This window comes from Mollisia scopiformis (genome assembly GCF_001500285.1).
Source record: "Mollisia scopiformis unplaced genomic scaffold LY89scaffold_15, whole genome shotgun sequence".
NCBI lineage: Eukaryota > Fungi > Ascomycota > Leotiomycetes > Helotiales > Mollisiaceae > Mollisia > Mollisia scopiformis.
In genome coordinates this window covers 573435-589248 of record NW_017263595.1, presented here as the reverse complement: position 1 = coordinate 589248, position 15814 = coordinate 573435, and the positions used below count along the sequence as shown (strand labels likewise).

At 47.7% G+C, this 15814-nt stretch overlaps 6 protein-coding genes across 6 annotated transcripts; 4 read left to right on the top strand and 2 right to left on the bottom strand.

Annotated features, from left to right (window-relative positions):
- Positions 1-731: 731 nt before the first annotated feature.
- On the bottom strand, positions 732-3491 carry LY89DRAFT_110014 (uncharacterized protein). The gene has a single exon (XM_018205066.1). It carries the CDS (start codon positions 3074-3076, stop codon positions 833-835), a length of 2244 nt encoding a protein of 747 aa, XP_018069700.1. The 5' UTR covers positions 3077-3491; the 3' UTR covers positions 732-832.
- A 197-nt stretch (positions 3492-3688) lies between these two features.
- LY89DRAFT_783508 (uncharacterized protein) lies at positions 3689-5738 on the bottom strand (the record flags this gene model as incomplete). Its single annotated transcript, XM_018222690.1, has 5 exons — positions 5305-5738; positions 4855-5140; positions 4503-4799; positions 4274-4448; positions 3689-4182 (listed from the first exon to the last, which is right to left on the bottom strand). Exons 1-5 carry the CDS (start codon positions 5439-5441, stop codon positions 3689-3691), a joined length of 1389 nt encoding a protein of 462 aa, XP_018069699.1. The 5' UTR covers positions 5442-5738.
- Positions 5739-5932: 194 nt separating this feature from the next.
- LY89DRAFT_686104 (uncharacterized protein) lies at positions 5933-7273 on the top strand. The gene has a single exon (XM_018215210.1). The coding sequence runs from the start codon at positions 6140-6142 to the stop codon at positions 7169-7171; it is 1032 nt and encodes a 343-aa protein (XP_018069698.1). The 5' UTR covers positions 5933-6139; the 3' UTR covers positions 7172-7273.
- A 1782-nt stretch (positions 7274-9055) lies between these two features.
- On the top strand, positions 9056-10051 carry LY89DRAFT_735462 (uncharacterized protein; the record flags this gene model as incomplete). The annotated part of the gene is made up of 2 exons (XM_018220017.1): positions 9056-9451; positions 9584-10051. The coding sequence occupies 2 exons, from the start codon at positions 9056-9058 to the stop codon at positions 10049-10051; spliced, it is 864 nt and encodes a 287-aa protein (XP_018069697.1).
- A 42-nt stretch (positions 10052-10093) lies between these two features.
- LY89DRAFT_109243 (uncharacterized protein) lies at positions 10094-10885 on the top strand. Its single transcript, XM_018205063.1, has one exon. It carries the CDS (start codon positions 10255-10257, stop codon positions 10699-10701), a length of 447 nt encoding a protein of 148 aa, XP_018069696.1. The 5' UTR covers positions 10094-10254; the 3' UTR covers positions 10702-10885.
- A 2598-nt stretch (positions 10886-13483) lies between these two features.
- LY89DRAFT_698165 (SPFH domain/Band 7 family protein) lies at positions 13484-14783 on the top strand (the record flags this gene model as incomplete). Its single annotated transcript, XM_018216961.1, has 3 exons — positions 13484-13706; positions 13765-13971; positions 14107-14783. 3 exons carry the CDS (start codon positions 13484-13486, stop codon positions 14781-14783), a joined length of 1107 nt encoding a protein of 368 aa, XP_018069695.1.
- Positions 14784-15814: the final 1031 nt, after the last annotated feature.

Here is a 15814-nt window from a genome sequence, read left to right as displayed (position 1 = left end):
GCCTTTCCCCCTCATTCAGACCTCGAGATCTGCTTGTAGTGGGTTTGCACAAGTGTGCTTCTACCAACCTGCGCAAGAGATCTGCGTCTACTTTCCAGCTGTGCCGCCCTCTGGTGGCTTCCATCGAGCATCATCGAGTTCCACGAAAACATGACGGAGTCTCTTCTGTAGAGCATTGACTGTTGCCCTTTTGAGCTAGTGCCTGTTCTCGTTGCCATAAATGACTTGATGTGTCTGTATGTTGGGCTTAGGTGTTGATCATGGGTCGAATATCATGTATTAGTAGCTCTTGAGCTTGAAATTGCTCTTCAGGACATTTCAGGATCGATCTTTCCCATCATTACCTTAGCGGAGCGAGGTGCTCGCAGAAAAGCATGTCCACAGGCTGTTTCTAGTCCACGGGTCTTTACGGTACTAGCAATTTCACAGCCTGTTCTCGGAAGAGTGTTCTCCGCCAAGGTGCCCAACGCCAGGCCACATGCCAAGGGAGGAAAGCTCTTCGTCGCCATCTTCGAAGATCGACTTCAGATGGTTTTTGAAGTTGTTGACTGACGGAGTTCAACGACTCGTAACCTACGGCCAATCTGGTAACAGCACCTTCGTTCCTCAGAAAAATATCTTCCGGAGTCATGGCAGCCTCGAAGTCCTTCTGTGAACTCTAGATGATGGGTCGTACTTTCGAGAATAGGCAAAGAATAGTCGAAGTGCTAAATGTAAGAATTGTTGAGCACATACCACGGGCGCTCCAGCTCCAGGGAATAAGCAGGAGCTCTCGCTGGCGGCATCTGGAACTTCCGAAGATCAACGCAATCTGTAGTGAAAGCTGACATAATCACCCATTCATTGGAAACAGGACGATCGGTTGGTTGTCGGTTGTCGCGGGCCTGCAAATGTTGTCGGCTGTCGCGGGTCTGCAAATGTTGTCGCGAGTCTGTCGCGTGTCGGGGGTCTGCAAATGTGATGGCCCAGCACCAAAGACCAACAAGATTCTTTTGGCACCCAAATAGCCAAGGCTATTGGCCTGCTGGAAACTATGCGCAAATGTAACCAGGATATGGGGTAGGGTAAGGTTGCTTTGATCGTCAACCTCTTCCAACGATACGGAAGGTTGTGAGGGAAGTCGGACTACCATTTCACGGACAGCTGTTCGAGTGCTTTTTTCGCCGTTAGTTAGATCGTTCAAGGTTCGTAGGCTCGACGTTTCGTGGGATTCGGAGTATGGTGTACCACAGCTTCGATTACTTCGATGAGCCGTCACTTCCATTTGTCTTTCGTCTTCGCCCGTGTCACTCCAATTTTCTTCGTCTTCGTCCGTATCGCTCCAATCATCCTGGTCTTTCCAGCGTCCGAAGTTTAGGGCCAATTTCAAGATGGTCGGGGGTAGCAATTTTGTGAGTGACATAGAGGAAACGATTAGTTGGTAAATTTCAATCAGAATATCGTTTTTGCGAGCCCATTCTGATATGCACTCATTGACGAGAGTTCCCTGTTTGCATATTGCGGAGGAAAGATAGTGTATCAACTTAGTATGTTCCGGCCGAATGCTTGTTAAGCTTATAGAATGCAGATTCGGCAGCCGAGAATCGCAAGACTTGCAATTCATCTCATTGTCGATATTAAGATGTGAATTAGTTGTATCGTCGTTGCGTATCTCTTGCAAATAAGCTAGTTCTTCGATACATTTTCGGGCCTCCTCCAAAGTATAACCAAGAAAAGGGTGCTCTTCCAAATGCATGACAAATGTCAAATGCTGAGATTGTTTCCAGCTCCTCATTCTCCAGTTCCACATTGAATTTTGACCTCTTGGATCTCTTGACGGTAGAGCTAAGGCTAAATAGTCGATACTGGTTTTCGATATGATCTCGAGAGCCTTAGTTTCATCCAAGTTCAAAAAAGATGCTTCTGGTCGGCCAAGGAGGTAATCTTTTGCAGTCTGATGGATCAACTGGACCAAGTCTTCCGCTTCAACAGTTCTGTGCTGCCAGAGCATGGTAACAGTAGTTCTTCCAGCAGGAACTACTTCTATCAGGCCATCGCAGATATTCCATAGGTGTGTCTGAACAGGACCCCAGGAATGAGTTAGGTACCCGACACGATTTTCTCGGAGGAAATTGCCAGAGTCGTTTGCAAAGGAATCGTCCCAGTGAAACATGGCAATCACGTCTCGAACCTCGCTGACCCTCAAAGGCCGACTTGCAAATAGCACCCAAGAGAATATGTACCGAGCTTGCTGCTCATCTCTGTAATCGCCTTCTCTGATCTTGCCAAGGATGTCACCATAAACATCGCTGACGTTTGTGGGTATGCTAGATAGCTGTGCGCGGAGCTCTCGGACTGTGCATGATCCAGATTGTGCGACTTTGATGAGGCCTCGAATGATCATGACGACCCACAGAATAACGCCATCGGCATTCTCCACTAGGTAGTCGCGGACAAAATGCAGCTCTGGTACATCCGAGACCATGTCGATTCTGTCCTTCGATGAAGTCATTTCATGCTCGCCTACTGAAGCCCGAACTACTTCCTTGGGATTTTGATTGACCTGCTCTTCAGGTTCGTCGAAGCGGTTATGAACCAGAGCTGAAGTACTCCTTTCATGAAGGTCATCCTCAGCGTTTACTATGCACTTCCAAAGCTTGCAGATTCCAGAGCGCACAATCGTCCGAATGTCGGGCCCATTCACCTCTTTCATGTCAATCGAGTAAGGGGTTTTAAGCGTACCCCTAATATCCAGCTCTGCTCTGCTGAGTACTATTACTTTAAACACAACGTCGCCGTCCATAGCGCATAGGCGGGAGAATAGTGCAAACACATCGCGTCTTTCCAAACCATTGGTCAATTGCTTTTCTGATTCGTCAAGGCCATCAAGTAGGAGAAATATGGGGCGCTTCGGGGTTGGAATTTCCAGTGTACCTTTTGGGGTTTCTGCGAGAGAGAGAAGAATCTGTTGAAGTTCCTGGTACGGCCAAATAATCGAGTCTGGGCTCAACCCTCGAAGTTTTCGGAAGCTTTGTAGAAAAGACGTGTATAAAGAATGATCTTGCATGAGCAACTGGTAAAGAATCGATTGTAGCATTAGAGTGTGACTAGTCTCGGTCGACCCCCCCCGCGCGCTATAAAAGCTTGGCTGTCTTGTCGTTTGGGAAGTGTTTTTTGTAGGGCTGCCGCAAGTGTGGATTTCCCGCTTCCAGGCTTGCCATAGATCCACAGCATGCTAGACATTTGTGCGCACCACCTAGAATATACTGGATGAGTCCATATCCACTGGTTCGTGCCGTCTTCTGACTTCTCGACCCGGTTTCGTCGAGCATGGAGTTCAGGAAAGTAGAGTGATTCAAGACAGTCTGTCCATAACTGATTTAGCTATGTCATAGCGCAATTGTACGAAAGACAAACCTGTCGCCTCTGTTTCTTCGCATATTCTGGATGATATATCTTGGTGTCTTAGGGAGCGGTAGACCGTGTCAGGTAGCGGATTCCCAATGACTAGAAATTTGACGCCAGGTTTGAGGTGTGCCACATATTTAAGACCATCATCCAAAGCCACATATGTTTCATCATGGCAGCCGACTAAGAAGATAGTCGTAGAAGAGGCGTCTGATGCCGTCGTCTTGGCTGGGCGATTCTCAGGTTTTCTGGAGCGTCCGGAGACTCTGTCAAAGCCCCCGACAACGCTAGCAAGAAGACTCTAAAGATATTGCCATGGTGCACGGGGCGAGTAGATTGAACCCTTCCAGGAAATGATTCGGCGATCATAAGACCATTGCTTCTCTTGCCATTCGTCAACCGGATTTCCCTGTATTTCTTCCTGGAGATAATCCAATCGGGCAATAAGTTCTGGGCGAACTACAAGAATTTGACTGAGTAGGGACTGAGCAAGATGTCGATGGAGATCGCCGTCCTTGAATGTTTCTCTGGAAAGAAAAAAAACCATATCACCTCCACTTGACCCTATCTCCATCTTCTTCTGGAAGGCTCTGGCCAAAGAGAACTCCCATTCCAGAGAGTGATGATACTCGATATATAGGAACTGCTTCTGAGGAGCCCCCACAGCCCAAGATCTTGCGCCCGACATTTGTAACACCCAATCGATATCCTGGTCAGTATCGTGATTACCAATGACCTTTTCTTGCCATTGAGGCCTCGCATCTTGACTTTGAAGCTGCACTTCTTTCAGTATCACTTGGGAAGTCACATGTCAGTATGGCCACTATTAATAGGTCTCACGTTCCAGCACTGGAGAGAATAGTATTCAAGCTAGAAAACTACGTACAAGAATTAATTGGAGTTTTAAGCATGTCAACTATCAGTTGCAAAGCGTTATACACCGGCCTATACTTTTGGCTATCAGAGGATCCAAATTTGCAAATATTTCGATGGTCGGCACCTTGAATAGGCACCGCCACTTCGTTATTTATTCGAAAGCTCGCAGAGTCTCTATCAACGATCTAGAAAATAGATGAGCAGGTTGATTGTATTGTTGGAGGAGGTGGAGGACTAACCAATTGATTGCCTATCTTTACGGTCTCGTAAAACGTCCTGATGATAGAGAGATTTGCGGCTGGCTGGACGAAGGCTTGAGATATAGACGAGAGCTCAGGAGAGTTGCGCTGCAAGGCGGCCACGAAGTTTGAATTTCCACGAGCTCCAAGACTTGCGAAAGTAAGCGCGGATGTTGCAAGGTTTGCCCAGTAAGCGGTGTCAGCCCCCCGATGTGGGACTGCGAAGAAAATGGCGCATGCTGCACTTTCTTTGATATTTTTCCAATGATCAGATCGTTCATTAGCAAGAATAAGAGCCTGCTCGTCATCAAAATCATATACCCGAATAGCTGGGACTTCACTCGATTCTTACTTTCTTCACGACAATCCCACCAAGACTATGAGCAACGAATACGATGGGCCTCCGCCTCGACGATGGTTCTTGTCTTTCACCATTTAGACTGTCAATTAGGGATATCGCGGCATCGTTGATGTCTGCAACAGATGTGCTAAGAGCATGACTCGCATCGTAGCCAAATGACATAACCCTCGCATTTGGGTATTGTTTCGGTAGAAAGTCTCTCAGCCATAGTTTTCCGGAACTGCCATCCGTCCAAGTGTCTTCCCAATCCCCCCCGAGTCCATGTACTGCCACAAAACTGAATAATATATCAGAGGATCTTCTTGCTACTTTGTTTATCTACGAGCGATCTGCTTACTCGATGTCGCAAGGTTCGCACCGGGGAGGTTCGTAAAGAGTGAATAGCCCGTAGACTTCCCGAGTCTTTCGATCCTGCTGTTCTCAAATCATGAGCAGATTGACAGTCGTGAGAGATTCTTATGGTCACACATCTCTGCATTTCCAGTTGATCTGAGTGGGATTTCTGATTCATTGATAGCTCGACTGCTTCCATCGCGCTCAGCCGTGCCCTCTGCACGCTTTCGCTTTCTGCTGAACATCTTGTGACTCAGCACTGCAAAGTTACCTCGAGGATCTCAATAGCGCATGCCGAGCACATCACCTCGTCGCGTTTGGGTTCAAGCGGTGTGAATATGGATGTCGAGATGAGGCATGATCTGGGAGGCAGAGAGATTATGATGCAGGATTTCGAGGCTGAGGCGGCTTTCCCAAAACGGAAGCGGAGCTGAAATCACATGGAAACATGAAATCAATTTTGAAGAATGGGTTCAAATCGATAAGAACATAGAAAGCCAGCTGCTGACTTGTATCCACCAGTTGGGTGGAAATTATTCGAGATCGTTACTCATCCAGGCACTGAAGCAATTGATATATCACGTGATATCAACTGAGATAAAAGGGGTGGATCCGAGGGCAGCTCCACAGCATGATAGATAGCTTCATCAAAACCAATTCGCAAAATTTAATCACAATGATTCCAACAATGACTCTGTTGGACGTTTTCGCTTTCGAAATCGCAAACAACCATGATCCGAAAATCAGCCTGGATTTCTTTGTCAGTATTGTACGAAAACATCGCAACATCACCTGCATTCAAGCATCTTTGTTTCTTTCATGCCCTTGACACAATGGACCGTATAAGTCAACTTAAACTGCGAGTCCCTGTATGTACCGAGCTCTTCACCACCAGACAGTCTAGCATCCCGACAAATTCTTCCTCTCGCAAAGGAAATCAACAATGTGGCCATTCGACCACTTCACAAGCTGGTTCGGGGCCGCACCCGCTTCTCCTCCTCCTCCACCACCACCTCCTCCTAGAGCAACTGCAACCTCTAACCTACCCCCAGCTATCCAGAATGGCGCAGGTGCCAACAATCTAGTGAGATTCCAGATCGAATCAGACTGGCATCTTGAGCAAGCTCAATTTTTCGATTTAGAGTACAGAGTCTTTAGGGCCAATTTCCCGGCCCCCCAACCGGGAGATATACTCCTTCTAGCTGGCGACTGTGGTCGAGTCAATCTCGGTACTGCTAGAGCAGCCAACGGATCACTATCTGAGTTTGACTATTTTGCAGCATACCAACGGGTGCTGCAAGAGGATTTTGCTCCAACATACCGACACGTCTTTCTCATCGGAGGCAACAACGAGCCTAAGACTCTACCGCTCGGCCCCATACTCGAAGAATCGATCGTAAAGCTCAAATCCATGGAGAATGCAATCCCGAACCTTACGGTCTTGGAGAACCAGAGTGCTGATCTGTCCGGACTTGGACACGACATCACAATTCTGGGATGCACCTTGTGGTCCCGGATCCGTGAGGATGCCGCCCCAGCCAGCGGTGATGCTGGTACCTGGACTGGGGAGACCAATGCCGCGCACAACGAACGATTTGAGAGATCGTATCAATGGCTCAAAGACGAAGTCGCCAGAGTTCGGAGAGAGCGACCCACGCACCGGATTATCATCATGACGCATCACGCACCTACTATACGTGAGTCAGGCCAGCCAGGTCGCGATGGCACTCGAGCAGAAGGTCTTGTACCTGCTCAGCCCGAACAATGGAGCGGGTACCAAACTGACATTCTTGGAGGGGAAGGACTGGTCGGTCTCAGACCGGGAGACCATTGGGTTTTTGGTCACACTCATTTTTCGACACAATTTGAACAAGATGAGGTCCGATGTATTTCGAACCAGAGAGGTGGACCATCGAATGATTCCAAGCTCAGGGCTACTCGATATCGTAAGGGAGGAGTTGTTGTAGAAATTTGATGGGGCTTATGACTGTTTTTGGAGCTGCCGGATCTGGGTTGGGAGTACTGTACAATAATGCCTAGTATTAAATGCAAATCAAGGATAGAATGGACTTGAAAAGTATTTAGCGTAGAAACAGGCATCAAACGTGCACACAATCAGACCCGTATCTATCACCCACAAGAGTGAAAAGCACCTAGGCTATTTCCTCAAGACGCCGGGACATTACCATTATTCTCCCAACATTCCCTAATTGATGATTCAGACCCAAATCATTGGACTTCGGAGCCCCGAGAAAAACAGCGGCGTTGAAAGCATACATCAAATCGATATTTTCACTCATGAGAATTGATTTTGAACATTTACTCCGCCCAACGGAACGAAATCCCATATTATTTGATTCCCAAGATATTTTCAAAGTCAAGAAAGCTGGGAGAAGGCGCTATAGTAAAGGACAGTACCAAAAACATCACTACAGAAGCACAGAAAAGAATAAGGCCTCCACGCAAAGCACAAAACAATAGTCTAGGGCATTCTATATTTTGTATTTTATTCAGGCTTTTCACTTGAGAGAAGCTCTAGGCTTATAGAGCTTACGCACTTGTTCCAGAATAATACCTTAGAAACCAATCGCTACAGTAGGAGACATAGCACCAATATCAAACCAACAAACCAATACCAAAGCAACATAATCCCACACACATACACATAACCATGATCTAGCTAACACGGAACCTTAATACCAATTATTGCTTAACGAAGGACGAAACACGAGTCTTACAGTCCTTGACCAGCTCAAACATCCAACTTCGGACATCGAAGAGAACACCGCATAAGGGGCAGAGACAAATTTCTCTCGTCATATCAATAAGAACAATCTCCAACCAAAACACCAACCCCAACTCCCACTTCCCAACTCCTAACAAAGAAACTCGAAACTAAAAGCCGCGCCACACCAATCAAACCAAGACATCGGAGACTTCTCCACACCACCACACACCTTCTTAATCCATCGACCGCAAGCGATCGTCCAAACAACCAATCCCTTCTCATCAAAATTGGCAGAGTGATATACTCGGTGGAGAGGGCCTCGAGGGCCTGAGGGACGGAGATGCTTGGGCTTTTGGACAGACACATGCACTTCGCATGCCACTTCGTGCAGGATGAGGTCCAAGTAATTTCGAGTCCGCGAGGCGGAAAGTACAGAGAGATTAGGGCCGGGAAGAGACTAACAGGTTTCGAACCTAACAAGGTCTTCACAATTTGGAAAACCACTGTGAGGGTTGAATATGGCTAATATCGCTGCTTTAAGCTCCCATTGTGACCGACTTCGGGGATGAAGGTTCTATGGTGTTCAATTAGACTGTAATCGTGTAGCACATCATGACTTGAAGTGTTATGTTATCCAAGAAGAGATAGATGATGATCCAAGCATGTTATATATAGAATCTGTCTCGAGTATGTACATATTTATCCTAAATCAACTATAGGTAACAAGTCTCATTGTGAAGTGCATCGAGGTCAAGTAACACAAATAGACTATGCTTAAACAATTGGTGTGAGATGTCTACAGCATATTATGAGTTTCTCTCAACTTTCACCCGAACAACTAACTTAATAATCGCGTAGCTAAGGAAAGACATTGGAGGACTTAATTAATCAAGAAAGAAACAAACTCAACCTTATCCGCTCGAACAAAGGCTTTAGCTTCGATGACCTTTCATGTATCTAAGTCCATGGAATATTGAAAGATCGTGCATAAAGACCTTTCATACTCGATAGCCATTTGAAAAATCCCACTAGGATGAATGCAACCAACAAAGGACCGAGTCTGCAAACAAAACCAAGTATAGTGACACCGGATACGACTTGCATGCAAGTCTCCAACACATTCCCTTCATCATGACCGACCCGACGCAAAAGAGAGTGAAATTCCAGCTCTTGTCTGATCTCCACTTACAGACCAGTACCGGCTCTTACAACTATGACTTCCCCAGAAACGCAGACTACCTGCTCTTAGCTGGCGACATCGGCTCCGCGGGGCGCCCTTTGTCAAGGTTCGGTCTAAACCATCTGGAAGAGTATACAAAATTCCTCCAGCGACAATGCGAAAGGTTTAAACGGGTAATTCTGATAGCAGGAAACCACGAGTACAAGCAAAATTCTATCATGTTTGGCAATCAAGTCTTGAAGGCCTTGGAAACTGATGTGCGCATGGGTGGTAAGTTCACGTTTTTGGAGTCAGAGGTTTACGACTTGAAAGATGAAGAGACTGGGGAGACTCTCATTCATATCTTGGTAAGTCTCTGTGGCCAGCTCTATATCTCAGGAGCTTTATTAGCAGTGTTTGCGGTATATGTCTTACGTAGGCAATACTTCTACTCACTGAAAATGTGGAAGAGCCATACTGACGTCGGTTTTTTTTCTTAGGGATGCGTTATGTGGTCTAGGATCTTGCGCCAACACTTCGGTTTTCGTTACAATGACCTTGATGGTGGCGACGGTGCAGGTATCACAGGCGAAACTATCGCAGAACACAACAAACGTTTTGAAGAGGCTCTCAAATTCCTGAAATTAAGAGTTAAAACAGCTCGGATAAAATCGCGCACGCAAAGAATCTTGGTGATGACCCATCATGCTCCCGCTATAAGAGGTACATCTAGACCAGCATGGGACGGGACTGGTCCAGCATGGAGTAATTATCAGAACGATATCCTCGGAGGAGAAGGCATAGAGGGCTTGCAGGAAGGTGATGTTTGGGTATTTGGCCATACTCATTGGTCTGTCAACAAGTACATGCTCGACGAGGTAAGGTTGATTGCAAACCAACGAGGAGGTTCGCAGGAACAGACTCGAGTGAACAACGTGTATGATCCCGGCTTTACCTTCGAAATGTAAGGTAGTGGTTGTGTCGATGTATTTCGGAAGAGTTCCAGAGGCTCTGACTCTGACTTTGGCAATTGGAGTTCGGCGTTCGGGACATGGGATGTAGTCTTTTGGTCTTTATTGAGCATTCGAGATGAGTATGTATATGCGCACTACAGCTCTTTTAAGCCTTCTGCTCTGTGACTGAATTAGTTTATGTGACTTGTTGAGTTGGCATGACTCGATACGAAAAAACCACGCCCGGCATGCTCTTAAGACAGAAGGCCAGCGTGCCAGGTCGCATTGACTATCGCAGAAGAGTCGGGACGAGCAGCATCGTCAAACTTGCTAAGTCTCCTATGTGTTTGATATGCTGTATCTGTTGCTTCTGCTGGTGTTGGTGCTGCTGCTGCTGCAAAAGATCCGAGAATGCGCGTATGGAAGCGAAAGGTCCCACAGCAGTCCTTGATTTCAACACAACAATGGACCTAAAGTCTAAGGAGTGTGAGTCTGCGACCTTAAGCACTTGCTGCGAAAAAGCTACACCTTCAAAAGCCGAACGATTGCAATATCTGTGTGAAAGTCGAAATGCCATTGTGAACGCACAACTACACTTTCACTTCAGCCCAAAGCCATGGACTCTCCAACGAGCTCGAGGAGCACTGTTGGCACCTCAACTCTAGTAAGGCGAACGGGTGATCTCTGAACAAGGTTTTGCCACATGTCTTTCCAGCATGGTTTTCTGGCGGCTGTTCAGGACAATCATTGAGAGTGACTGTTGAGAATTGATTATTGATCCGTGCATAAAGTCGGCAGTGCAAAAGACATACTTCCTGATGCTCTGGACAACGCATCCTAGGGTCAACGAGGCGAAGTCCAGCCGTTCGACTCTGTTGTGCTAGGGGATAGGTGGAGAGGATCCATGGAAAACAACAATCTGTTCGATCCTTGCACTGTTTACTGGCTTTCCTGCCCGATTGTCATTTCGATACGTGGAGATTGGAAGGAGGCGGAGTAGCTTGAGCATTTTGTGCTAAAGTGTTCCTTGCCTCAATGCCACATTGATATCAGCGTCCACAGCCGTTGCCATGGTTGCTTTTCGGGCCGGGAATGTTCTGATCGTGAAAACTTGAGAAACATAATGCCGCATCTGTCGATCACCTGCAACTTAGATACGACTTCGGTAAGATGATGGTCCACAGAGAATGCACAGCCTCTATCCAACCTCACATGCAGCGGTATTTTCTCTGATACCCAAGGTGTTCTCAGGCGATTGCCCATGGGTAGTCGACACCTGGAGAGTGGAATGAAGAAATACTTTCTGCTCGTTCTAGGGTGCAATCCAGAAACGCCCGATCTAGAAGGGCGAAAGGGGTTACACGTGATACATCACATGATAGCCTATAACCCAAGTTGGCACTGGGATTGACTGCCAAGAAGGACGAGGCGGAAAAACTCTAGCCAAGTACACAGCCTCGAGACAATCCCTCGTATCGGGGTAATGAATTCTCACATCAACTCACTCGGATAGGATATCCGAGCCGAAACTTCTGAATGGTCACCACAGGCAGTGTGTCCTTGTCACTCGACTCTTGATTGATTCATCCAGTGTAGCAAAAGCTATCGTCGCATCTGCACTGCGCATTTCGTACAAGTGAGACGGAGATGAATTGCCTGTGAACCTAAGAATGCAAATCATGAGATCTCCAAACCCCTCACGGCCTGTGCGGGATCATAGTTTGTCGACAGTCTGCAAGCAATTTCCATTGGTCTGGTTGGACGTTGAAGTCTGCAGCAGGCTGCGCCTCCACGATGGGAAGACATCCGCGATGAACCAGCAAGAAAGCTGGCGAGTTTGGTCTTTGCTTGCGATAAGACCCTGGCAATTTGAGCATTTCCATTTGCGAGCAACTTGATTTGGAAGCCCGAGAAGTGAGGGGTACAGGTGATAATTCTTTGATTTGAGTCTCGACCTTCGATGGTATGAGGTTTCGAGTAGTGGCAATTAGCCCAAAGATCTGCCAGAACAGTAAGATTCTTGGCAGGGCTGAACTTCTGGATTGTGTCAGAAATCGGGCACTCTGCTCGACGGCTACCTACGTCCTGGCGCTTTTGCTCGTGTCAGAGATTTGGACTCATCAGACGAAGGCAGAATGATTGAGGCTCGTCGGACACACTGAGGTATGTTGTCGCCACGACAAATGAAGCGCAGGGTACGGATGCCAAGCATCCATCGCTTCAGGCAGGCTTCCAGAAGGACATTAGAAGGTCATGGCTATGTCGGCACGGTCAGCAGATCATTTTGTTTGCTGGAGTTCGTCTCGACTAAGCACGGGCAGGAGACAGCCCGAGCAGTGGGTTGTTTGACGTCTGGATTGTCGAATCGGTGGCGTGGGACAGGTCGCCCGAGAGGAGGATGGGGAGGATGAGGAGGTGTGTGAGGCATTACAGTACTTTTTCGAACCAGTGCAGGCAGGGTGAAGAGTGTCCTTTTTCGCTCAGTACGCGCCTTCGTTACCACGTCGCCAGGTGAGAATGGGGATGGTGATATTGGTATTGCGGCAGTGTACCTCCGTGGCCGGGTCTATCAACGTAAAAGAGCTGTGGAATGATGTTCGAAATGATGTCGTTCTGGGATGATCAACGACGATTCCACCACAATGGGGGAGGTCGCAGGGATAGCTTGGGCCACGCGAGATACTCGAATGCACCTCGATGAACTCTACTCAGCTCTAGTGGATAGCTAAGCTTTTGTGGATGCGATGGATGAGGGAGCGGGCAAGGGTCGACAAGGGGAAGGCGTTACTTCGTACCGTTTGCTCTCAAGTAGGCGCAGCATCGTGCATCTGACAGGGAGAAGCTCAAATCGCGCGCAGAAAGTGAACGGCGCATACTCTTGGAGATAGAGCTATGAGGGAAAAACAATGTCAATGTCATGATTCGGCCTTGCTCTTCGACCTGTCCCGTTGGAGAAGGAAGCTCTCTCTCCCTTGCAGATAAGAGCCATCGCCATCGCAAGGGGGGTGGGATATAAAGGAAGAGCACGTCTCAGCGTCATACATAATTCGTTTCATCGCACACATCTGATCATAAAACATCCATCAATCAATCACTCTCCGCGTGCGCTTGGACACATCGAACACAGAACGAGTTCCTTCTCATCTGTTCACTCCTCGGTCGGCCTCTTGACGTTCGCCAAGTAATTCTTACTCAATCTCAATTCACTTGGCTTGGTCCATCTCTCGTCGCTATCGTTCCCCGCAAATTGAATCACAGCCAACCCCAGTCGACGCTACTATACCTTAGCGCGAGGCAGCTCTTCCCACCACACCTACCTACCTACATAATCAGCTGCTTCCCTTGCACAACAACACACCACCTTTCTCCCTCTCTACATAATAATACGTCCCACCCACCGCGCACTCAATTCATCTCCATCGCGAATCCTTCCCCATATCTTTCACAATGTCTACCAGCTTGGATACCGGCAGCGTTGCCAAGGATGACCTTCACAAGAATGGTCAACCTAGCACCTCCCTCAACGGCGGTGGTGGCTATCGTGTTCCTGGCCGCGCCGACAACCCTCTCGTCAATGTCCAACCTCCAAAGAGAGAAGACTTGCAGCCCAGCTATGCGCAGATGCTCGGCGAAAGCGACACTGGCGCACACGGCTGGTATGGAAGCATGAGTAAGTAGCATTCCACCCACTGCTCTGCGCACACGAGCCCCAACTAACCTGCGTGCAGTTGATACTCTGGGTTCATGTCTTGGAACGATGGGTGCAATCCCCTGCTGTGTCATCTGTCCTAACCCCTACAAACCTGTCTCGCAGGGTAACGTCGGTTTGGTTACGAAGTTCGGTCGTTTCTACCGCGCCGTTGACCCTGGCTTGGTCAGAATCAACCCTCTCAGCGAACGTCTTATTCAAGTCGACGTTAAGATCCAGATTGTTGGTAAGTAATTCATCTTCCCAAGACTGCAGACTGTTCTGGCAGACGGGTTGTTCTGCTCGCTGCCATTACCAGCTTCCCACTCCACTCCGCCCCGCTTTCCCCACATCTATGGACATAGCTAATTATTTTCTACAGAGGTGCCTAAGCAAGTTTGCATGACCAAGGACAACGTCACATTACATTTGACATCGGTCATTTACTACCACATCACATCTCCACACAAGGCTGCTTTCGGTATCTCCAACGTCCGCCAAGCCCTTGTCGAGCGCACACAAACCACACTCCGTCATGTAGTGGGTGCTCGTGTTCTTCAAGACGTCATTGAACGTCGCGAGGAAATCGCACAATCGATTGGAGAGATCATCGAGGATGTTGCATCAGGATGGGGTGTCCAAGTCGAGAGCATGTTGATCAAGGATATCATCTTCAGTAACGAGCTCCAAGACTCCCTCTCCATGGCCGCACAATCCAAGCGTATCGGAGAGTCCAAGGTCATTGCTGCTCGCGCCGAAGTCGAATCCGCCAAGCTCATGCGACAAGCTGCCGACATCCTGTCCAGTGCACCAGCCATGCAGATCAGATACCTCGAAGCCATGCAAGCCATGGCCAAGACCGCCAACTCCAAGGTCATCTTCTTGCCCAGTGCCTCAACAGCTGGAGCTCAAATGAATCTAGCGGGCTCCTTCGGAGAAGGCTCTGAGCATAACGGACTTTCTGCTGCGCAGAAGTATGATAACAATCACGGAGATTTTGGAGGTCAGGATTCTGGATTCCAGAGAGCTATCAATGCCCACGTCGTCGAGAATATCTAAGGAAGACAGACGCTGATACTTAGGTGTCCGATGTAGCCTGGTCTACATAACTTAGTCCTCTACTTTGTCACACAAGTACGACTTTCTCCTAATCGCTTTTATTCGGCCCCCACCCAGCAACGAAAAATAAAATCATTGTACTTTTATATCCTGCCTTTGCTTACTTCGCTTAATGACGACAAGGGGATGGAGGTGGAGGATGAACGAAGGAAGGAGGGGTAATTGCATGTGGTATTTTCAGTGGGTTTCGATATGGTTCTTGGCAGGATACCCCGGTCTTTACGCAGCTTAGGTTCGATGATTACGAGTATTCAATGATACCAGTTATTTGATTAATACGTATTTCTCTGCTTGCTCGTGTGATGACATTCTCCCAATTGGATGATGAAACCAAACATTTTGCTCTAGAATATATTAATCATCCACTTATCTCAGACCGAGGATGTTCGCCACAGACTGAAAATCGTAGGTGAAGTCACCATTAACACCTTCACTTAGACTATTCAGGAATAGTCCGTTCGCTAACTAGCACCTGCTCCACACCCGCCTTCATTTATTAGACTACCTGTCATTGTTTAGTCTATCCTCAGCTGCTTAAGACTGGCAACTGATTCCTTAGCACATACATGACCTACCTAGGCTAAGGTCGCATTAAACGTCAAGCATCGTCTAATCTTGCATTCAATCATCATATATCTCTTCTCGTTCCTTATTAGAGATCCACATTATGCTGTTCGATGCTTATGTAGTTGACTAAACCTACTTTGCCAAGGCACCGTGTCAATTTGCGGGGAATGTCGTGATGGGGGGCGAGGTGATTGACGAGGATGGATTCTTGTTCCGAGTATTGAACTTTTTAAGTATTTCGAAACTCATGTCTTGCGATACATCATCAGGTTGAACACCATTTTCGCACAAAATAGGCTCACCAGACGCAATGGGATTTGGTTCACTGGTTGGGACCGGCCTTTCAGTGAGTTTGGGAGCTGGCGTGCTTATGACGCCGAGGGATAGGACCCTAGGTTTCGAGA

Bases quoted from the DNA above. Each gene is read 5' to 3' on its own strand.
- LY89DRAFT_110014 (XM_018205066.1), bottom strand. From the start codon at position 3,076: ATGCTACAATCGATTCTTTACCAGTTGCTCATGCAAGATCATTCTTTA.
- LY89DRAFT_686104 (XM_018215210.1), top strand. From the start codon at position 6,140: ATGTGGCCATTCGACCACTTCACAAGCTGGTTCGGGGCCGCACCCGCT.
- LY89DRAFT_109243 (XM_018205063.1), top strand. From the start codon at position 10,255: ATGACTCGATACGAAAAAACCACGCCCGGCATGCTCTTAAGACAGAAG.